Source organism: Puma concolor, chromosome E4 (genome assembly GCF_028749965.1).
Source record: "Puma concolor isolate L17-30 chromosome E4, mPumCon1.1.hap2, whole genome shotgun sequence".
Classification (NCBI taxonomy): Eukaryota; Metazoa; Chordata; class Mammalia; order Carnivora; family Felidae; genus Puma; species Puma concolor.
Window position 1 is genome coordinate 30,150,000 of NC_141683.1, and position 22,328 is coordinate 30,172,327.

Sequence of the window (22,328 nt, forward strand, 5' to 3'; positions counted from 1 at the left end):
TCAGGCCAATCACAAAGAACAGACTTTATTGACATATTTGGCACTAAAACCCACACAGTTCCAGCCCCGCAGCCAAGTATGCAGCCACTTCGCAACTGCGCTAGGCATTACACAGGACCAATAAGTTAACATAAAGGACCCTCATGTGTGTGTGGGGGGGTGGTGCGGTGCTGGGCTGTCTCCTGGCTCAGCCTAGGAGCTCTGGGCTCCCAGGAGGACACGGGGAGGGGAGATAGCTTTACACCAGGGACAGGCGCTCAGAGATAAAATGGAAGCGAACAGCATCCGAACTAGGACATTCTAACATAATGGGGCCAGAGTCCACCCAAAAAGGAGGGAGCTGCAGGATGTGGTAAGAGGGCAGTGACAGAAATGCGGGTGCTTCCCCTCAGGCTCTCCTCTCCTCCCCCAGATTCCTGACAGGCCACCTAAGTTCCTCCCTCGGCACCCTTGTGCAGTTGGCTACACTGCCTTCTGTCCAGTGGGGAGAACTGTGTTTCTTTGGGGTCAGGCATCAAAGTGATTGGGAGTTTAAGCTGTATTTGTAGTTTCTGTCCAAGTCCAGGCCACTCAGAGGGGAAAGGGGTCTGCATGGGCAGAATCAGAACTCCGTTCTTCCTAACACCACCAAGCTTCAACTCTGTGCTTTCTCCTTGAGGCAGGAGATCTGAGTATGTGACCAGGCAGCAAAAAGGCCCTGGGACGAGAACCCAGAGACTATCGGATGGTCTTAGCACAGGAAGTGTCCAGGCCTGCTCAAGTCTTAGCAGATGGGATGATTAATGAACGCCCTTAAGAGTATTCCCATATTTGTAAAAATAAGGACTTGCCCTCTTTCAAGGAAATCCAGTCTCAAAAGCAGAAGCACAGCTGGGTGAGGGGTAAAAAGGGCAGGGACCCCTACCCCCTCCTAGGAGAACATGCCACAACAGTGGTGCCTCTCCAAAGATATCTGGAAGGTTTTCGTTTTTAGGACGACAATGAAAAGATGGCAGAGAAATGGGTGGGGTTGCAAGCTCTCACGATGCCCAGAGACGGTGGTCAAAGCGTGGGCTGCTCTCCACCAAACACCAGCACGGGCCAGCCCCCAGCCCGGGCCTCCTAATGCTACAGTCCGGTGAAGCCTCAAACGTAAGGCTCAGAGGTCTGGGTAGATGTGGGAGCCCACACGGCACAGAGAGCATATGGTGAGTGACTGGGGGCCCTCCAGAGGGGGTTATGGGGTGAGGAAAATAGGGCCCAGGGAGACAATACTCCACCAGGATGTGTGGTCTTTAACCTACCACTTCGTGTGTGCATCACAGAGCACATTATAAAGGGGGAAGAAGATTCTCCCCCTGTCAGGCACCCCTACAGTACCCAGAGAGCTGGGAAATGGGGGTGGTGAGGCGCACTAGTGTGCCTCCAGCTGCAGTGAGACAGGAGCTGTTCTCCAGGGACGTGCTCTGAGCCAGAGAATAGTCTGTGAGGAATCCCGACGTGGCCCTCTCTGCTCCACGTGTCCCCTGCCACTTGTCTTGCAGAAGGAGACAAATGCTGTCAGTCAGACAGGCAATGCCTCAAGTCCAGTAGACCAAGCTCTGGGGAATAAAGCATCATCATATTATTGGGATCTTGAGGACAAATCACAATATAAATCCTAAGGCCAGGGTTTCTGAACAAAAGACATTAAAAAAAAAAAAAAAAAAAAAAAGGCTCAGCTCCAGGTCATCGACCCGCGATGGGGTAAAGGAGCCGAAGAAGGCACTCGAGGCAGGGAGGTCTCGGCTCCAGCCCTGCTGTGGAACAGTCTTTTCCGGCAGCCAGGTTGAGGCATTCAGGGCACACGGTGACACCCGGCCTTGGTTACACCTGGCTGATGATCTCGCCATTCTCAGGCACAAAGACTTGCACAGGGGCCCCTTCGGGCGATCTCCGGGGCACATACACTGTGGTCACCTGCCGGGGTCAGGAAGAAAGGAGAGATCTGTAAGCAAACCAGGTAGAAATGTCAAACAGCAAACACAGGTACACCATCCCTTTGCCTTAAGGACACTGACTGGCAGCTACAGGGGCCCAGGCACTCAGCCCCTGCCTTTCCAGGAGGTTCTATGTCCCCCAGTGATCACCCTTTATCCATTTTCCACTCCACTTTCTTTGGGGTGTGCCAGGCGCCCTGCCCTCCTCCTCCCCGAATTTCCTGGGCTCACTTCTTGTCACCCTCCCTGTCTGGCAGGTTGGGATAGGCTGGGCCTGAGCTGAGGACAGGTCCAAGCTGGCAGGAAGGGAAAAGCAAAAGCACGTCAGCTGGAGGGTGCGGCCTGGGACCCAGGCCGGGCCACTGCCAGGCCAGGATGCCAGCTGCAGCCCAGAGACCTGGTGGGTGGGGGAGGGATGTGCAGCTGGGCCTGGTAGGGATCTTGGGTCTCAAAGAAGCAGCCTGTTGGTAACTTCTGGAGGCTGCAGAGCCCTCCATGCCAGGGAGAAAGAAGACAAGACGCATGTGTGTTATCCCTACTTCCAGAATGAAGAAACTGGGTCACTGAAACCAGAGTGGGCAGCCTTACCTCATGTCTACCTTACCAATCTGGTCCTTGGTGGATAAGAATACCGCTTACTTATACTTACTCTACACTGTTCTGATCATTTTACACATAATAACTCATTTAGAGTTCATGGCCCTCTGAGATAGTTGTCCAATCATTAATAGGAGCAGGGCTGAGATTTGAAACCCCCCCTGTAGCCTGGCTTGAGAGGCTGATAAGCCTGTGCACTTAACCATTAGCCACCCTGCTTCTCAGCCCTGCAGCCAGGAGGGCCGCCGGAGGGAAGGTGGACCCACAGGCAATCACAGGTCCTGGCTTCTGCAAACACGTGTCCAGACTCTCCCTTTGTCCTGGGCCTTCACATCAGGAAACTTGGGGGTTAATTCGGATTGGACTTCTGCTTCTGAATACAGTCTTATCTGCTTTGCGGATCATCTGTGGAGCCCGTAAGGAAAAGAGCCCCGCTCTCTTCCAGGATTACCTCCACCAGTGTACGTGGGTGAGCGCTCTTGAGCTAGAGGCAAAATTGGGAGGTGCGTGGGGGGAGGGGGGGTGTCACGAGTGCCTTCCAAAGCCAAGAGGAAAGGTTCTGTGGCTTGTCCTTCCCAGCTGGGGACGGCGCGGCCACCAGCCTAGTGGCATCAAACCTCTCTACTCTGGGGCCCGCTAGAATCGCAGCCCGCCCCCAGCTGGAAGGCCCCGTGACCCCGGGGCCGCCCGTACCTGTGTCCGGGGAGCCGGGGCTCGCGCGAAGCCCTCTCTCCCGGGGGGCAGGCTCCGGACGCGGAAAGCCCCCTGGCGGTCCAGCGAGTGCGGGCGGCCGCTCCGGAGGCGCGCGCGCTCGTGCCACGACTTGAGCTCCTCGGACACGGCCGCCTTGCTGAGCGCGCGGCCCGCGGGGCTGTCCTTCAGGGAGGGCGTCCGCACCAGGCGGCCGCGGGAGGCCACCAGCCGCTGCCAGCGCAGCGCGGCCGCGTCCTCCTCGTAGGCGGGGCCCAGGGCGGCGCGGCCCAGCTCCCACTCGCCGGGCGGCGGCAGGTGGCTCTCGGCCACCAGCACGTAGCGCCCGGGCGGCGGCAGCAGCTTGGGGTAGTGCGCGCCGGCCGGGACCCAGGCCCCGCGGGGACGGGGCGGCTCCGGCGGGGACAGGGGCCGCAGGAAGGAGATGTCGGGGCTGCTGCTGCCGGGCGACGTGGGGTGCGAGATGCTGGAGACGTCGGAGCCGCTGTCCTCCGAGCAGGAGTGGTAGGCGGGGTGGGGCAGCGGGGGCTTGGTCGGGGGGAAGCAGGAGTCGGGCACCGTCACCGTGTAGTGAGTGGGGCGGCGGCGGGGGAAGGCGCTGCGGCCTCGGCCCTCGGGACCCGCCCGGAAGGAATCCATCCTGAGGGGGGAAGGGGAAACGCACTGAGCCGGGGAGGCCGAATCTAGTCCTTTGGGCCGGGGGGGGGGGGGGGGGGGGGGGGAAGGGGATAAACAGGTGAGGCAGACACTCTACAAACCTCCCCCGCCCCCCTCCAGGAAGCATCCAGACACCCTCCTGGCCTGGTGTGCCATTCAACGTATCCCTCCTGCTGCATTCACACTTCTGTGCTTTGTGCAAAGCGTGCCACGGCCACGTGGGCTATTTTCAGCTGCTTTAGGGACCCTGTGTTCAGCCACATGACACCCACAGAATCCGTGGTCAGGTATCTAAGCTGGACCTGTAAAGCTGTCATGTGGTAGAGACCGTGTGAAGGAAGTAGATGGCCATGCACAAGGCAAGGAGAAGCCTTAGAAGAAACCAACCCCACCCTGATCTTGAACTTCCAGCCTCCCGAACGGTGAGACCATAAATCCCTGTCATTAAGCCACCCACTCTGTGGCATGTTGTTCTGGCGGCGCCACCAAACTACCATAGGGGGACTGCACGCAGGTCGACCCTCCACAAGGGGGCAGCCCAAGACCCGCAGGGGCTGAAATCCAGCCCCTTTTCCCAGTTTGCACAAAGGCACTGTTTGTAAAATAGCCCCGGGAGTATGTAAAATATAAAATTCATGGCCTGACTTGAGAGCAGTTGTCCCAGGCTGCACCCAGTCCAGTGCTGCCTGATGAGTGAATTTAAACTGACAGAAGAGCCCAGCAGTGGTGCCCAGGGCTTTCCGTGGGGTGTAGCTAACAGTGCCTTTCATAACGCTGTCACTGAAACTATCACCAAGAATACTGATAAAGCAATTGGAAAATAACATACAACTGACTCTCATTATTTGCAGATTCTGTATTTGCAAATCCCCCCCATAGTCAAAATGCATTTGTAGCCTCAAAGTCAACACCCACAATACTTTTGCGGTCATTTGTGGACGCACACACAGAATGGTGAAGACTTTGACATGCCCAATAGGCACATTCCCAGCCGAGACCCAACAAGGCAATGCTCTGACTCCTTGTTTCGGCTTTCGTACCATAAATGAGTATTCTTGCCACAGTCTATTTAGTGTCACACGTTTTATATTCTTGTACTTTTTCTTGGTGGCTTCACTGTTTAGAATGGCCCTAAGCATAGTGCTGAAGTGCTGTCTGGTGTTCCTAAGGGCAGGAAGGCTATGTATGAAGGTGCCTTCAGTAGAATATACATAGGAGATGAGTTTTATTCGGGCATGAGTGACAGTGCCATTGGCCAGTTCAATGTTAATGGGTCAACAGCATATATTAAATAAGGTGTCTTTCAACAGAAACACACATAAACAAGGTTATGGACTGATCGATTGACAAAAATGTTGTGACCAGAAGCTCTCGAGAGCCTCACCCTGTGCTTTCCCTAGGAGCAATGGTTCAGTATTGCTACTTTACTATCTGCGGTGACTTTATAGGACGTCAGACTCCCACAAATAATGAGAATCGACTGCACATCAATTGAGAGAGTGAATCATCCACTGTCAGCGACCAGTAATACAACAATCTTAAACAGTTGCAAAAGTATCTACCAAGGCACATAGTCTCGTGCCATAGGAGAATATAGGTGGGGGGGGGGACTTGAATTGGGTTGTGCAGAAAATAGCTTGCTTCACAAGTGACTTGCCTCTGGTTTTGCTGATTGTGGCAAAGCCTCTATTGAGAGGTGCCCCAAGAAGGGATGGAGAAGCCACAGCACTAGCCATGTGTCACCCAGTCCCACCTGTATCCTGGAAGCCACCACCCTCCAAATGTAAGCTCTCAATAGTGGGTCTCGCCTCCCCCTGCATCTCTGGGATGACCTGTCTCTTACCTCAGAGACTGCGCCTGGCCCCTCCTCCCCTGCATCTCAGGGGTGGCTGGGGCACTGGTGCGGCCCTGCCGCTGGCCAGGAACGCTGCGGATGGGAACCACATGGTAGGAGGCAGGCTCCAGCAGCCATAGGCTGGAGGCACCGGGTCCGTCCTGTGGCGTGGTGGCTGGGCTGCTGCAAAAGAATTAGGGACAGGTCAGTGGCAAGAATGCCTCCATTCAGGGCCTCAAGCTGTGCAGAGGAAGGGGGCACAGTGGAAGGGGGCCCCAAAACTCACATCTCTCACCATCACACAGTTAAGGAGAGGGGCAGTCTCCCACGCCTTGCCCTGCCTGTACCCCCCTGGCCAAGCACAGCTCCCACCCACTTCCAGCCCTCCCCTTCCTCCCCGTCCTGACCTGGACTCGCTGTTGGGTTCAGAAGATTTTCTGGGCTTCTCATAGGGGTGGTCCAGGCTGGTCTCCTTCCAGGGACTGTTCTGGATGGGGGCCCGCTCCAGGCCCCCAGTCTCAGGTCCTGCTGGCTTCAGCCCCTCCAGGCTCTGGGGTGGGAGAGGCCGGGAAGGTGGAGCTGGGGACTCTGGGGGAGGTTTTGGCACTTGGGATTCCTCTGCGGGGAGTGAAAAGAAACCTGGTGAAGGCAGTAGCTAGGAAATCGGCCCAACAAGAACCTCCGTGGCCCACGCCTTGCTCTCCCTCCCACCGCTGCTTATCTGGCTGTTCCAGGCTGTGGCTCCAGGCCCAGATGCTCAAAAATGTTTTGTTCTCCTTTGGGACTTCCTCACCCATAGCTCTATTTTACACCTGCCTCCTTCAAGAAACCTCCCCAGATTGACTGCCTTTAGTTCACATCATTCCACCTTCTAACCTTTGCTCCTAGTATTATATCTGCAGCTACCTTTCCGCTTACCTAATTTTCTTGTTCATGCTGTGCCCAGGTGCACTATTTCCTTATTGACCTGGACACTCCCCTACATAGGACTGCGCTACCCTCTTGGTCCACCTTGACCCCCAGCATCCTTAAGGTTTATAAACAGGGTTCTTAATCGATGGACAGTGTTTCCTTCCCCAGTGCCATCCTCTATTCAAAGAGGGCAAGGATTGTGGCCAGATGGCTCTTAGGGTCCCAGGGCAAAGGCAGGGACCCCAGAGCCCATAGGCTCTGCTAGAATTCACCTTTTCCTTCCCTGTCAAAATGATTGAACTTCTAGAATGGCAAAGGGTCAGCACATCCCCACCCTCAAATGAACGTGTGCAAGGGCACATAGAAATTAGCATCAAGTAGGAGCAGAGACCTGGAGCCCAGCCCGGCACTCCTGCCTTCACTAGTTCAGTAAATCTCCACTCCCCATTTGAAGTCCTTAGCAGTGAAGTCTGCCAAAGCCCCACTGTCTTCTGTTATGAGCCCAATCCTGACAATAGGCCCTAAACTACCCCTCTCACCTTCCTCCAGGAGCAGCCCATCTGATAGAGAGCTGTCATCTGAGGCACTGAGCTCTGGAAAAGTCAAAGAGGAGAGAAAGAGGTGAGGAAATCAACTCCTAGATCTGGCTTATCCGGCAGTATTGACCCCACCCCCTTCCCGATAGCATCCCGTATCAGGAAATACCAACTGTGTACTAAATACTATGTGAGATATGAATTTACTACTGGAAGTGGAAAAAAAAATCAGAAGCTAGGAGGACACGGGAAGCCTGATTTCAATCCTAGCTCTTCTATTAGCTACACAACCTTGAATAAGCCATTTCAATGCTCTAGGCCTCAGTCTCCCTGTCTGTAAGAAAAAAAAAAAAAAAAAAGCCAGGGCTTTTTCTGACAGGGTTTCTCAGCAATGGAAGGGAAAGGCGAAGTGTCATTCTGGAAGGCCTTTGGGATGGAAATAATTTGCCTAACGTTTCTATAGTCTTCTGAGATCATGAATACAACTCAACTCAAAGACCCCAAATCTGAGAAGCCCTGCATTACCAGTACCAAGGGCAGCGCAAAGTGGCAGTTTGAGTTGTGGAGTTGTGGGATCAATTCACAGCGATCTGATTCTTCAATTGGTGATATGGCAAGTCGCTTGCATGAAATGGGAGTGTGACATTTCTGCATGGCACAACAGCAGCTGTGACCCAGGAAATCAGAGGGAACTTACATTTGCCATTGCCCTTGAACAAACTGAAACATTTAGACCCTGAGAATACTCTACTGACCTGGATGGAATTCACAAAGTATTTTCAACTATGTTTGATAACAATGATGAGGGGAAATGAACAATAGCCAATACTTCTGTTGTACCAGTCAGTAGTTTTCTAAGTACTTTATGTATATTAATTTATGTCATCATAACCACCGTGTAAGGTAAACACTATTATCATCGTGTAACAGCTAAGAAAACCAAAGCTTGCAGGAACTGAGTAACATGGCTTAGGCCAATCCACCAAAAGGTGATTGAGTCAGAATTCATACCCAGACAGTCTGACCAGAGTCTGGCTTGTCACCGCTACCTACCATTTATGGGTTCTCCTGTTAGCTAGCATCTAATGCACAAGTCATTATCTAGAAAGTTCTAAGACAGTTAAACAATTCCAGGCATCTTAAAATCCTTTGTACCACGACTGGTAAACTATGGGCCCTTGGGCCGAATACAGTTAACTCACTGTTTTTATAAATAAAGTTTTATCGAAACACAGCTACAGATTTATTTACATAAGGTCTGGCTGCTTTTGCACCACAATGGCAGAGTTGAGTAGTTGCGACAGAGACCTTATAGCCCATGAGGCCTAAAATATTTACTGAGCCTCTACAGAAGTTTGTCAACCTTTGCTCCACAACTTAAATGAATTAAAAAACTCTACCCAGAGTAGTTCTTAAACCATGTAGGGCATACTGCCCAAGGAGCTGGGCGACTCCCAAGTAGCCAGCTAGGCCATGCTGTGCTTGGCTCGTACTAGCCTTTGCTTTGGGGTTCAAGTGAGGCTACACCCTTTTACTGAATTCTGGTTCTCTGCCTCTGATCTTTTACAAAACCTCGGAGAATAAAGAGTGTTCTTTTTTACAGATCTGTCAAGTTGAAGAATTTGTGGGACTGTTACTATCATGGTCCTGTGATGCAGCTGGGGTTAGTGTCATGTGTTTTGGTTTGACTCTATGATCTGGGAAGAAAGACATCATCTCCCATCATCCCTAATCTTCATAAAAACAAGCATGTCAGAGACTCATTGGCCAAACAAATGCAATGCAAAGAGGGTGATCTGGAGACCCGCTGCTTTTGTAGAGTTAAGACATGGAGGGAGCACATCTATCTGCCAGCCAAACACAGCCGTTCCCGAGGGCCGCTCACTGTCTCAGCCACACTGCCCCAACCCAGCCCCGGATCAACCTCACCCTGCCCTCAGTCCAGCACTGGCAGCTGGACCCCCCAGGTGAGGAGGTAACTACAGAGGTCACACCCACCAACTCTGCACATTCTCAAAGGCCGCACTGTTCAACGGGTCGCCACTAGCTGCATGGGGGTTATGTTAATTAAAATGAAATAAAATTAAAAATTCAGTTCCTCGGTCAAACCAGGCACATTTCATATGCTCTAGCGGCTACTATAGACAGCACAGATATGGAACATTTCCATCACTGCAGAAATTCCAATAGATAGCATTGCTAAAGGAAGGTATTGTCAGTCCACAAACGCATTCCGAGCACCTACTAAAATTAGAGGTGTGTGTCATGGGGGCGTGGGGGGATTTCTCATCAAATTCACTGTGGTGAATTAGTTTAACACCTGACTGCTCCCTGCCACCTGCAAGGTACTAGCTAATTACCCCCACTTGGCATAATTAGTAATTATCCTAAATTGAATAAGCCTTGTGTGGAGACCAAGGGGGCAGGGTGGCTTTTCCTTTCCTTTTTTTTTTTTTCTGTTTGCTTTTTTTTTCCTTTTTAATTCAAAACACCTCTCAGCTACTAACTAATTATTAATCCCTTTCTACTTCCTCCTTCTGGGGAAAGCACAGCTGGGCAGAGGAGCCAGAGAAGGAATCACTGGTCTAGAGCTGCTTCCTCCTGCGCTCCCAAGGCAGGACATTAGAACCCAGGACCTCAGGCCCACCGGCAAGACAGGGTTTGAAGGTGGAGGGTGCAGCGTCTTTTTCTCTGATCTGGAGGGTGAAAGGCGGCCGCTACCCCAGGTTTCTTCTCTACAGCTGAGTGCACCGAGGTTTCAGAACCGCCTGTCTCCCATGAAGGTTAACCAAAGCCCCAGGCACGTCCTGACCCGCTCATACCCCCAACGAGAAGCATCACTGGTCACAATGGCAGCAGCAGTGTGATATCCCCTCACACCCTCTGCCACCCCAACATCTGCAGGCTGCTGAGCAGTACGGGGCTGGAGAAGACACAGGAGGGGCTGAGGCAAACTGGGACAGGGGCACTTCTCACTCCGCCGCCGGCTCCCTACCAGCACAGCGCAGGTAAGCCCCTCAGGGACTTCCACAAGCCAAGTCAGTGGCTGCCTTTCAAGGGGGGGGCTCAAGTCCTGGGGATCCTGTCGGAGTGGAGGGAGGATGGAGAACTTCTTTTCCATCTGAGCCTGGGAGACCACGAGCATTATCTTGCAGCCAGGCCAGAGACAGTCGACCCAGAGAAGTCTGGCCATCTGAGCCTGGGTCAGGTGCACGGTCTCCTGGGTTTACTGGGTCAACTGTCACACGGAGGTACCTCCTCCCTCATTCTCTGCTTCTGCTGGAGGTGACCTGGGAGGTGTCTGGTCACACCCTTTCTCACCTACATCAGAGACAACGTGAGGCAGCGGGGACTCTGGAGACCTGTACTAGGAGCATCCCCTTGCCCACAGCATGGGCCACAGGGCACGGGGGGTTCTAAATACGAGCGTCCCCAACCAGAAGAGGAGAGCAGCCTCTGTGAAAAGCAAACCCAAGGTGCAGGGGTAGGAGCCGGAGGGTGTGGGAGAAGTAAACAATTCCCCAAGCCCAGACCAAGGCCTTGGTCTCCAGTTCCAAGGATGGCCCCAGGCCACCCCTCCCTTCTTCACCCCAGGTCCCTCCCCTACAACTGGGCCCCATGAGAGGCCAGGGGTTGAGGCAAGCGACGGGCATGATGCCATGAGAAGTAGAAGGTAGGGCTGCGAGTGGACTTGACAAGCTGGGTTTGCATCAGGAGAGGGCAAAGCCAACACAACTGAGGGCTCAGAACCACTTGTTGGAAGGTAACCCGGGCTGGGTGCACCGGTGTCCAATAATGGCAGGTCCTGGGCAGGGACGACTTTCTAGGTGCCCCACAGCCCCAGGTCTCTGGGCCACAGGGCTCAGGGACTAGACTAGAGGCACAGTAAGAGCAAAGAGCAGAAGTGGAGGGATTCCGCTTGACCAGGGTGGTTCTAGATGCTTAAGGGATGGTGGGGTGTGGCACTGGTGGTGCTGGATTTCAACCTAAACATCCCACGAGTAGCCCTGGGTCCCTGAGCAGCCTCGCTCAGGCCGGGGGACAGTACGTCAGCTCAGAGCCTCAGACTCACGTCAGCCTCACGCTTCCTGACCATATAAGCCAGCCCCTGGGGCCTGGAGGGCAGGAGGGTGGACCTGGCTACCGCAGCTGCATAGACCCTGGGAAGAAGCTCGAAGTCAGCCTGGGGAGCACCTTTCTGCCTAGAAGGCCTTCTTGAGGGCAGTGGGTTTTGAGACGGACGTGGAAGGAATGGGACGCTTCCTAAGGAGATTGGGGGAGAGGGCCTCATGGGATGGAGAAGCCCTGGGCCACAGCTTGTTGGGGTTGCAGAGGGTCAGGATGGGGTAGAGGTGAACCGAGGAAGCAGGTTTCCCAGCTAAAGCCAATCTGGACTATTAAACACAGTGCTGGGCACGAAGGCGAATGCAGTGGCCCCGGGGCCATGCCACCTAAGCTCACACGAGGCCCGCGTGGCCCGGGACGGGACTCTCAGGGCGACCGGCTCACCTCGGCCCAGGGGCAGGGCAGCGGCAGGAGGGGGCCCGCTGGTGCGCCGCTGCTCGCCCAGGCAGCGCTCCAGCTCCCTCAGCTTCTTCTCCTCCTGCAGCATGGCATGCTTCCGCTGCCGGCGGGCCTGCCTGCTGAGGTTCCCCTCCCGGCACAGGCGGCGGGCCGCTTCGGCGATCTGCAGCTGCAGGGCTAGCTCCCGCTCCAGGCCGCTCAGTGGGTCCTGAGGAGTGGGAGAGGCAGGGGGCTCAGTGGCCGTGGGGACCCAGGGAAGGGCCCCGACGGACCCCCAGCCCGGGAAGCAGACGGCAGCACGGGCGGCCCTGGGGCCCTGGGGCGGAAGGTGGAGGGGTGGGAGATGCCCGAGAGCAAACCTGTGGGCCCGAAAAGCCGGCACGGGGACCCACCCGCCAACCTGCCCACTGAGCCGGGCAGAGCGGTCACCAACGTGGGCCACTCTCCCTCCTGACCCCAAGGGCCAGGCAGGCGAGCCCAGGGGACACTTGCCACCTTTCGCACCACGGGGAAGGGATCCCGGGGCCCGAGCCGCCCCCTCACCACCTGACTTCCCCCACTGAGAAAGAGGACAGCCCTAGGGGCCAGAATAACCTGTTTAAATGGGCCATTGCCTCCCTGGGCTGGTGGTTGAGCTCTTAACTGATCTTCTGCCTACTGGCCCAGACAAACCCAGGGTCCTCTCGTGAGTCCCCAGCTCTTGCACACCTTCCCCATGGCCACTGGGCTACATGTGAGTGGGTACCCCTCATCGACACGGAGCCGAGCACCCTGACTGGGTGTGATGGCGGGGGGCGGGGGGTGGTGGAGATTGCCAAAAACCAGGAGAGGGCCCTGTGCCTCAGAAGCTACCCCTCCAGACAGTGAGGCCTTGGCTCAGGGATCAACATTTGGTGGGGGGGGGGGGGGGTTGAGAGACAGCCCCCTGAGGTGCCTCACCTCTCTGTGCAAGGCCCGCTCGTCCAGTTTATAAGCTGCTCCAATCCTGCGGCGGACCTTGGGGGCCTTTTCCCCTGGTTTGAGGGGATACTCGGCCGGCAAGACACCCGTCAGCTCCTGCGGTGGAAGCAACGTCAGCCAGGCCCCGCTCCAACTGCCCAGCCCTTGGCCAACCAAGCATAGCCGGTACCCCCTTTGCCTGTGCCCATCCTTCCCCAGAGGCCCCTGCCCACTCCCCACCCCATCCCGTCCCCCAGGCCTGTCTCACTGGCCTCTTCAGGGCACCCTCCGCATTCCCTCCTCTTTCCCTTCTACCTTCTGCTCACCCCCGCCAGAGATCTACTCTGGCCCTGGTTACATTCCCACAGGCACCTCTGTCAACTCCCTCTGTAGCCCCTCTGTCTTTCCCTCCCGTGTCTGGGGGCCCCACCTTGGCTACTTCCTTCCCTCAGGGCCGCTCAGGGCCCAGGTGAGGGACTCCAGGCACCACACCCCCATCTGATTTCCAGAACTCTCCCACAAATGGGGTTCCCTTCCCTCAGCCCAAACATCCCCAATGTGGCTCTAGGGCTCCTCAGGTTAACCCCAAGTTATTGGGAGGAACCAGGGGCCGGCCGAGGCTCTCACCGCCTCCCTGAGGCAGAGTCTCTTCAGCTCCTCCAGGTGTGCCTCCAGCCGCTCTTCCAGGGCCCTCTGCTGCTTGCGCACCGCGTGGGTCAGCTCCTTCACCGGGGACACCGGGCTGTCAGGGCCTAGGGGGGGCCACAGGGCACTGGCTCAGGGAAGCCGAGGTGGGTAAGCCCCTCTCAGACACTCGTTAACTATCCCAGGCCCACACGTGTACACACACACACATACACACACACACACACACACACACACACACACACACACACACACAGCCTCATGCCTGCCCGCTGATCACAGATCTCAGGTGCTGCGGCCGGTGTCATAACCACAAACGCCTCATCTCCTGGCTGTCCGAGGTGGCAACATGACAGCTCAAAAGGAAGGGCCGCCTCACCAGGCCATCTGCAGGGGGTGGGAGGGCTACCCGGTCAGGGCTCTGTTCTCACCCTTCCCACCCTCCACCCACACAATTCACTGCTGCCTCCTCCTCCTTCTCCTTTCTCTCTCTCCCTCTCTCTTTTTCTCTCTCTCATTCACACACATGCTTCTTTCTTCTCTTCTGTCAGGACTAGACCAGGCCCACAGACTCAGGCCAACCAAAGAGACAGGACCTTTCCATCAGCCAGATAAGATTTTTCTACTTCTTAGTAATCACTAGGGCCAGAGTTGCAGAGACCTGTTCCAGATAGGATCACACCTCCAGGCCAGACCATCCAGGAAAACTGTAGTCCCTCTCGTATTTAGCCCCCAGCAGAGGCCTCTCCCACCCCTCCTGCCCTCCCCCTACTCCAGTCTTCCAGCTTCTCAGCCTGGCCGGCCCTGGGGCCTGGGGCCTAGGGCCTGGGGCCTCAGAGAGGCAGGGCTAGGGGGCCCACGTGGCGGGATTCCCCAAACCACTCACCAGACTGCAGGATGATGCCACTGTCAGTGTCGCTGACCTCATCCTTACTCTCCATGGTGGATTTCTGGGAGGAGGGGGCACAGAGTAGGGAGGGGTGACACCGTTCCCAAGCTGAGCCAGGATGTGTCAGTGGCCTGCAGTTTCCCCAGCTTTTAAGAGAACAACAACAAAAAGATAGATGTGAAACCCCTTAGTTCCAAACAGAGCCTAAGGATCAGATATCTGAGGGCACGGGGAGTGGAAGTGAGGGCCATATTTCTGGAACAGTCTGGCCTGGGGGGTTCTCAGCTCTGGGGGTGCTACCAAGAAGGCTCTGTGGGCCTCACCATCAAAGCCGCTCTCGGGGGTTCTCTGGGCCCACCCTAGCCTCCTGCCTCCTCCTTCTGAGAGGGGCCTCTCAGCCCAAGAGAGTCAACAGCAGTGGTGGCCACAGGGACCACTGAGACTGGGGACAAGGACAAGGACAAGGAAAAGAGCAAGAAAGAGAATGAAAAGGAAAAAGATAAGAAAAAAATGGGTGGGAGGACAAAGCAAGGAGGAAAGGAAAGCAGGAAGGGGAAGATGTCTTCTTGGGGCACAGCCGTCGATCGCCATGGGGCTGTCCTCAGCCCGAGAACCCAGGAGGCATGAGACCCATCCCGCTGCCCCAGTGGGTGACAACACTTCAAAACTGGCTGGGCACTGGGTACCCACCCAAGCCTGTGCTCTCGGGTCCTCAAAGCCCAGGCTGCCCTGCCCTCTGGACCAGGGTATGCATCCAAAGGCAGGTGCCAGAGAGCTGTCCCAAAGTTCTGAAATAATTCCCAAGCCACTATGTCTAGGAGACCCCTCAAGGAGGAGTCAGCTGAGATCCCCTATCCCCCACAGCCAGAGGAGACCTGGCGTGTGTGTGTGTGTGTGTGTGTGTGTGTGTGTGTGTGTGTGTGTGGTGTGTCAGGGTCACGGGGAGGGGGAGGGGCTGTGTGACTAGAGTGGAAGCCGCCCGAGGACAAGAAGTCCACCCACTCCTCTATCTCCCTGGAGCACTTGGGTGGCACAGGTACAGTCTCAGCATGTGTCGGCCCAGCTAGGGGTACCAGTCTCCAAAACAACACCTGCTCCTCACCGAGCCCACATCCCTGGGTCAGGGTCTCAGCTGGCCGCGGCCTGGTAGCTGTTGGCTGGAGCAGGGGTAGGGAGGGGTGGGAGGAGCCCAGGCAGGCGGTCTGGAAGGAGAGCCCAGCCACCTCCTCACTGAGTCAGCCCATTGAGCAACAGTCCAAAAGTCCTCCTGAGTTTCTGTCTGGAGCTTATCCTGCCTCCCCACGGCACAGGGCCACGGGGTGGAGGAGGTGGGCTCCACCCCTCTGCCACCAGCCAACAGCAGAGGCAAGTCAGCCCTGGGAAAGCCAAGCACAACGCAAGGCCAGGAGAGGGAGAAGGGACTTCGCACAGCCAGGTCCCCAGTAGGACCTCTGCCTCTCGAGACTGGAAGAGCAGGACCGATGGAGCGCTTTTATAGACCTCCATAAATGGCACAGGCCAGCGAAGTACCGTGGGCAATAGCAATAAAAAGGTAGCCTTGATAACAATATGTACCTGCACTGTGAAATTGCATTTTTCCCAGAAAGTCCAGAGAATGGATGATAGGATGAAAGAAAGAAAGAAAGAAAGAAAGAAAGAAAGAAAGAAAGAAAGAAAGAAAGAAAGAGAAAAAAGAAATGTTTACGTAGGGCCTTTGTAAACATGCCAAAGAGAGAGACCAGCCCGTGTTCTAGAAACCCAGAACAGGGTAATTAGTGTGAGAGTTACCTCTGCATGGCCCATCCCTCCCAAACCGTCATGCCCCCTGGAGATGAGAGCAGGACAGAGGGGCAGGCGGCTCACCCACCTCCCACCCGCCGCGGGCAGCCTCTGACCTTCCCCAGAAGCCAGGGCCCGGGCCCAGCCAGAACTAGGAAGCAAGGGTGTCTCAGCTAGCACGGTGAGCGTTCTGCTTTGCACAAAGGAGGAGGTAATGTGGGAGAGAAGCCATGAATTAGTCACACTTGCTAATTAATTATTAACCACGAAGGAGTTGCCTTGGCAAGTTACGATAACTCAGCCCCTGCTTTCCTCCTTGACTGGTGCGGTGTGTAGGGTTATGCGGACAGAGGGGTGGGTATGAGAGGAGAGCCCCCTTGGCACACCCCCTCTCCTCCAGTGTTCACCGCCAGGGTCAAGGGCACACGCTGCCAGGGTCTGATGCTGGGCACACTCTGGGCTAACTCACGGCTCCAAGCGAAGCAAAGAGCACAGGACCCAAAGTTGAGAGCTTCAAGTTGTAGTTCGGCTACTGCCTGTGTTGTCCTGAGAAAGTTACCTGGCCCGGCCAGCCTCCTTTCCTCGTGGACACAAAGACTAGACAGTGTCCAGGGAAGTCCCTTTCCAGCTCTCCGCTCAGAATCTGGACCTCTTGGACAATGCCGGGCTGAGCAGGAACCCCAAACAGCCATGTAGCAGTCGCCCTCATGTGCCCTGCCAAGGCAGCCCTCCTGGCCGTGGGGACCCTGCCCCGGGAGCCCAAGGGATAAGCTCAGCTCCCGCCTCCACCAGCCCCACAGGAGTCCCTTGAGCCTTAGATATTTAAGGCATTGCTTTCAGATAAAGATAGTTCAGGGAACATGCCCAACCCCTTCCCAACGCCGGAATCTCTCCCTGCCCTCCAGACCCTCAGCTCTAAGCGGCAAGCCCCAGGGCTGGGTCCTAAGAAGCAGTCCACCTGACTGAACAATGTCCCCAGGAAAAGGTAGACAGGAAAGAAGAGGCATAGAGGAAGGAAGGGAAACACCAGTGCAGCGTCCCTCAGGCTGAGCCACTGAGGACCCTCCTCGATCACCCGTGTGCCCCCAAAACCAGGTCCTGGGCCTCTCGCTTCTTCCTGTGGAGACGGAGGCCTGGGGACTACAGCAAAACTGTAGGAAACCTACAGCAAGGGGCTCCTCATCTGGGCCCACCAGCACCCCCCTATCATCCCACGCCCCAGACACAAGGCGGAGGAGGTGGTGACGAGGGCTACTACAGGGGCTCCCCTCACTCCCGGGCCGGCCTGCCCCCCAGCCCCAAAGACCTGTTCCACCCTGCCCTGCTCTCACCTGCTTCTGGGGTTTAGTCCAGGATTCCGGGAAACACCCCCATTCCCAGGTCAGGGGGCCGAGGGGTGTCGCATGTCGCCTCAGGGTGTCCCAGGCCACAGGCCAGTCTCCCTTGTGCTCTCCTCTGACCTGGCTCCAGCTCTCTACTTGCCGCTGCTGATGGCCGCCCCTCCCTCTGGTCCCGCCTGCTGGCCTGCCTGCCTTTCCTTGTAGGCTGCCTTTCCTCCTAGGCTGCCTGCCGGGCCAGGGGAACCAGGTTACTTGTTACGACTTGAGTCAGAGGGGAGGAGCAGGTGAGCAAGTCCTTCCCTGAACTAATCCTGCCGTGGCTGTTGCCAGCAGGCAGCTCCTGGGCCTCTACGCTTCCGGGGGTGGGGTGAGGAGGGAGAGAGGGGCTCCCCGTGGAGGAACCCCAGAAGAAGGCAACGGGGGGGTCATGTCTTCATGGCCTCAGGGGACTCCAATGCAAAAGTGGTGAATGGTTAGGGTGCACAATTGCTCTCCTAACCCTTAGTCTCCCTAGCAAGGAGAGAGATCAAGGCATTTGAGACCCCCAGGAGCAGGGTGAAAGGCCACCGTCCATGGGGAATACCAACAAGAGGTTGACAGAATGACAAGAATAGGTCATGACTCTTTCCATACACAGTCATGGAAAGCAAGGCCTGGGTTTTGTCTCTCCCAAATCAGGTTTAAGGAAATTTCAGGAAGGCAGTAACTATGGAAGTCCGTATGGGAAGGCTCTAGGGTCCCCAAGAAAGCAAGAGTGGTCTCTCTTTTCATCCTAGTCATTTCCTCCCAGGATCATCAAGGCCTATTTATTTCTTACATCCATCCCTCAACAGGGTCCACGGCGCACTAAGCTGAACCCCAGTCCTAGCCCCTACGCCACAGGAGAGCCACTGGACCCCAGGCTCTAAATCCACTCCCCAAACATGAGGGACCAGGGACCAAAACGGAACTTGTTTTCTACAGGAAACAAGCCTCCAGGTCTCCCACCCCACTGATCCTCAGACAAACCCAAAACTGTTTAGAATTCAGCCCACTTCATTGGGGGAAGCAAGGGCTAAGGCTACCTGTGGCTCCACGTGGAAAACACACAGACGTGATACAGATTAAGGACTACACCCCTCAAGGCTTACATCGCACCACCTCCCTTTCTCCCACTCTGATGTTCCCACTGTGTCCCTTCACGCTGGGGTATCAGCACCTCAGCATCTCTCTGGATCGCTCCCCTCTCCCAGCCCCATCTCCAAACGCCCTCCCCTTCCCCATGGCAGGGCAGGTAGAAGTGTGCTCCACCAAGTGTCCCCTGTAGAGCAGAGCTGTGTCACCGGACAGAGTTCCTGTCTGCCTCCTTCCCTTCACCTGCATCCCCCACAGTCCCTACACACATACCCAGCTCACCTTCACATCCTATACACACCCTCTTTCCAAACAATGCTAGCCCCAGAGTCCTCCAGGCTGACCACTTCCTCCTCTCCCCAGGCTGAGGCTACGGGGGCCCCCCCAACCGGGGGCAGACCCCTCCCGTGATGTGGAGCCAGCTTTGGGTGTCCCAAAGAGCCTGCAGCCCTCCCCTCCCCCTACTGGCTTGTCACATTCTTCCAAAGAAGACAAACAGAGAGATTGACTCTGAGTGGAACTAGTCCCCTTCTTCCACCTTGCCCATCCCCCAGCTCCAGGTGGGGGGTGTTGGAAATCTCTGGAACCAGCCCATGGCATGTTTTTAATGCACAAAAAAGAAATGAAGAGAATCACCAGGAGAACGAATTATATTAAAATACAGTTCTAAAAACAAACACATAGTAATATATAATGCTTCTTTATTAATGTTAAACGGGATGTGGCAGTGGATAGTTTCATAGAAGCGATGAATGTAAACGATGCTTCGAGACAGAACAACTGCGATGTGACCATAAACTATCTGTGAATTCTATCAACGGCAAAGCCACAGCTACTGCCAATGGTTTCTTGCCTTCGTGATTGAAGGCAATGTTAAATTTTTGTTAAAGGTTGGTGTGAAATAAAGGTATTTCTTCCCATCTAAGTTCACAAACCCTCTGAATTCTATCCACAGATGCTTTGGTGCCCGGGACCCAGTGAAGAACCCCACTATCAGGTAATCCCCCCTCTCTGAGTTCAGAGGAGAGAAATGCAGATAATCAACTCATCGCATTGATCCTCTGGAATTTTTGTAAACCCCCTGCTCCCTCAAACTCACATGCAGCATTTCCTGACCCAGCAGAACGTGAGGTCTGGAATGCAACTAGCCAACCAATTCTCCCAAGAACCCTAGATCCAATGGGTTGGATCTCACTGTCTGCCAGGCCACTCAACGCAAAATACCAAAAGGGAGGTGGGTAGTACCCCCAGGAGCTGGCTGGGGTTCAGTGCCCTGCTGCCCGCTGGCCTAAGGGATCAGGGTTCTCAGATCAGTGCCCTGCTCCAACCCCCAGAGCATCAACACCCAGAGCACAAGTTGGTGAGGACGTGGAGTGTCCTTGAATAAAGTCAGAGTACTTGGAATCTGATTGTTCAAAGGAGAAAAACTGCATCTCTTTAGGATTTTCACTTCCCAAGGAGAAGTGCTGCATCAGGAAACTTCCACACTCTGTGGCCATCCACTCCCACAGTTTCAAAAAGTCCCTTTGAGTTTCTTCTGATACACGAGATTGGAAGTTCTTGAAAGCAAGAGCCTCATCTACCATCTTCGCATTGCCTCCAGCACCCAGCAAAGAACAGTCTCAGGCACTCCTAAGATCCCACTTAATGAATTCACAGATCAATGGTCAGCCGCCGGAGCCAGCAGTGCAGAAAGAAGGGGAATAGCCCGGGACCCTCAAGGCGAAGGAGGGTGTAAGAGGGTCCCTTAACTGGTTTCTTTCTCCACTCTTCTCCGTCCCCACTGGGAAAGGTGTTCGCCTCCAGCAGGCGATGGTGGAGTGGGTTCTAGCCAGGAATGCGCCCTGAAATCAGACCTCTCGGCTTTCCTTAAAAAGCCCCTTTGTCCGGTCCACCCTGCTCCCCTCCCCCACCACGCCCCTCCGCATCCAGGCGGCCCGAGACTTTGCTCCTTTTGTTTGGCTGCTTTCTGGCTTCCCGGAACCTGGCCAGGGGATCCACAGGCGTGGGGAAGGTCGAAGGAGAAGGGTTGAGGAGTCGGAAATGTGCACTTTGGGTAGGAACTTGAAATTCCCACCCCCTTTGTAAATCACTCCGTTCCTGGTAGGGCCAGCTCCGCTCAGGCCACGGACCACGGGTTCAGGAGCTGGAGCCCCCCAGTTCACCCGCGCTGCGTCCCCCTAAGTTTTCCCCCTTACCTGTCCCATGGAGCTCTGGCGCCGCCCGCCTGTCCCCGCGCCCCCCGTTCCTGTCTCGAAGCTTCAGGACCTGTTTGTCCAGGCCATCTTCTCTCTCCCCGACCCTCCTCCCGGCCTTCCCTCCCGGGAGGTATTTCATTTAACTTCGGCATTTGCAGCATCCCAAATGTTAAAGATCCCAAGACATCTGTCCCCTGGGGCATACCAAGGCCCAGAGGAAAGAGGGGAAAGACGCAAGAAGGGATTCGAGATTCCGATCCAAGAGTCGGGGCGGGACCCCATGGCGGGGTGGTAAGATGCCAGCGAGAATGGGTACCCTTTGGGGACCCCGGCCCGGGGGGGCGAGACTGCCCCCTTCTCCCGCTTCGGGACGCCGGCGTGGCGGGCCACCCCCGGCACTACCAGTTTCCTCCGCCCAGGCGGGAGGAGGCTCCTCTCTCCGTCCGAGGGCCGCCTTTCATCCGCGCGCTCCGGCCTGGCCGGGGGCCGTTTCCATTCCTGGAGACCCCGGGGTGAAAGAATGAGAGGAGCCGGCAAGAGGGCGCCGCGCCCCTCCCCCGCAGGCCCCGTCCCCCCTCCCCGCGAGTCCGCTTCCCCCTCGCTGGGCACCGCGGTGCTGCCGAGCCACCGCGCGCTGGCGCAGCCGCAACCGCCTCCCCCTCCTCCGGCCCGAGCCCAGTCCTCCTCCTGGGCGCCGGCTGGCCGGGCTCCGCCGCGCAAGGAAAGGAGCCCACTCCCGGTGAGCGCCTCCTGCTGTTACCGCTAGCCTGGTGCCCTCCCTCCCTCCATCCGTTCACTCACTCTCTCTCTCACTCACACGTCCCTGTTTTCGTTTGTGCGAGAAGTTTATGGAGCACCTACGAGTGCCCAGCACGGTGGATCAAAGTTCAAATTCTTCCCAGGATGATTCCCCAACCTAGGCGAGTAATCAAGTAGCAATAGCATCAATGAAGCAAGGGCTGAAACTCAGAGCAGAGAGAGAGAGAGAGAGAGGCCGTGCGCGCGGCTGGGCCAGGCTGAGGGTCGCAAAGTCTGGCGGGAGAAGGCATGTGCCCGGGGAACTGGCGGGAGAATGCGAGAAGGATCTTGAGGCAGCTATGACGGGATATACAAACGCATAGTGGCAAAGAAGCACGGGGACCTAGGAGCTGCGTGGACCTTAGGGTGTCGGATGAGGAGGAAGGAAAAGAATGAAAACAAAGACAAGGCTAAAGTGGCAGGCAGAGGTTCATCAGGAAGCAGGGCAGCTCTGTCTGGTCGTCCACGTTTCCACCATACTAAGAGGGAGGGCTCACCCGTGTTCCACCCACCAAGCTGTGTGCCCTGCCTAGAGGTGGTGACTTTTTCTCATTTGTACAAAGGCACTATTTGAGCTAAATTGACTGAAGAGCCTCGTGGGCTAAGTAAGGATTTAAGGTTTTTACCCTGAAACTGAAGAGAAGCTAATTGTATTAGTCAAGGTTCTCTAGAGACACAGAATCAATAGGATATATGTATATAATACATATGAGAGAGAGAGAGAAATGGGGAAAGAGATTTATTTTAAGGAATTGTTTCATTCTGTTGGAAATGCCGTCGAGTCCAAAACCTACAGGGTGGCCTGACATGCTGGAGACCCAGAGAAGATAGCAGTTCGAGTCCAGAGGCAGTCTGCTTGCAGAATTCCTTCTTCATCAGAGGTCAGTCTTTTTTCTGT

The 22,328-nt window shown here is 55.7% G+C and overlaps 1 protein-coding gene and 1 long non-coding RNA gene across 3 annotated transcripts in view; one reads left to right on the top strand and one right to left on the bottom strand.

The window, feature by feature from the left end:
• On the bottom strand, positions 1 to 20,822 carry INAVA (innate immunity activator). Of its 2 annotated transcripts, none has more exons than XM_086694623.1 (10): positions 20,633 to 20,822; positions 14,200 to 14,348; positions 13,296 to 13,420; positions 12,669 to 12,785; positions 11,715 to 11,937; positions 7,209 to 7,262; positions 6,165 to 6,375; positions 5,767 to 5,940; positions 3,249 to 3,906; positions 1 to 1,938 (listed from the first exon to the last, which is right to left on the bottom strand). In XM_086694623.1, the coding sequence occupies exons 1-10, from the start codon at positions 20,791 to 20,793 to the stop codon at positions 1,846 to 1,848; spliced, it is 1,965 nt and encodes a 654-aa protein (XP_086550749.1). In that variant the 5' UTR covers positions 20,794 to 20,822; the 3' UTR covers positions 1 to 1,845. The 2 variants fall into 2 exon arrangements, with proteins under 2 accessions (XP_086550749.1, XP_086550750.1); XM_086694624.1 differs by lacking the exon at positions 20,633 to 20,822 and adding an exon at positions 17,313 to 17,544.
• LOC147572549 (uncharacterized) overlaps positions 20,120 to 22,328 on the top strand; it is an 18,900-nt gene continuing 16,691 nt past the window's right edge. Inside the window, exon 1 of the long non-coding RNA XR_015246391.1 lies at positions 20,120 to 22,311. This is a non-coding gene — a long non-coding RNA (uncharacterized LOC147572549). The remainder of the gene's footprint in view (positions 22,312 to 22,328) is intronic.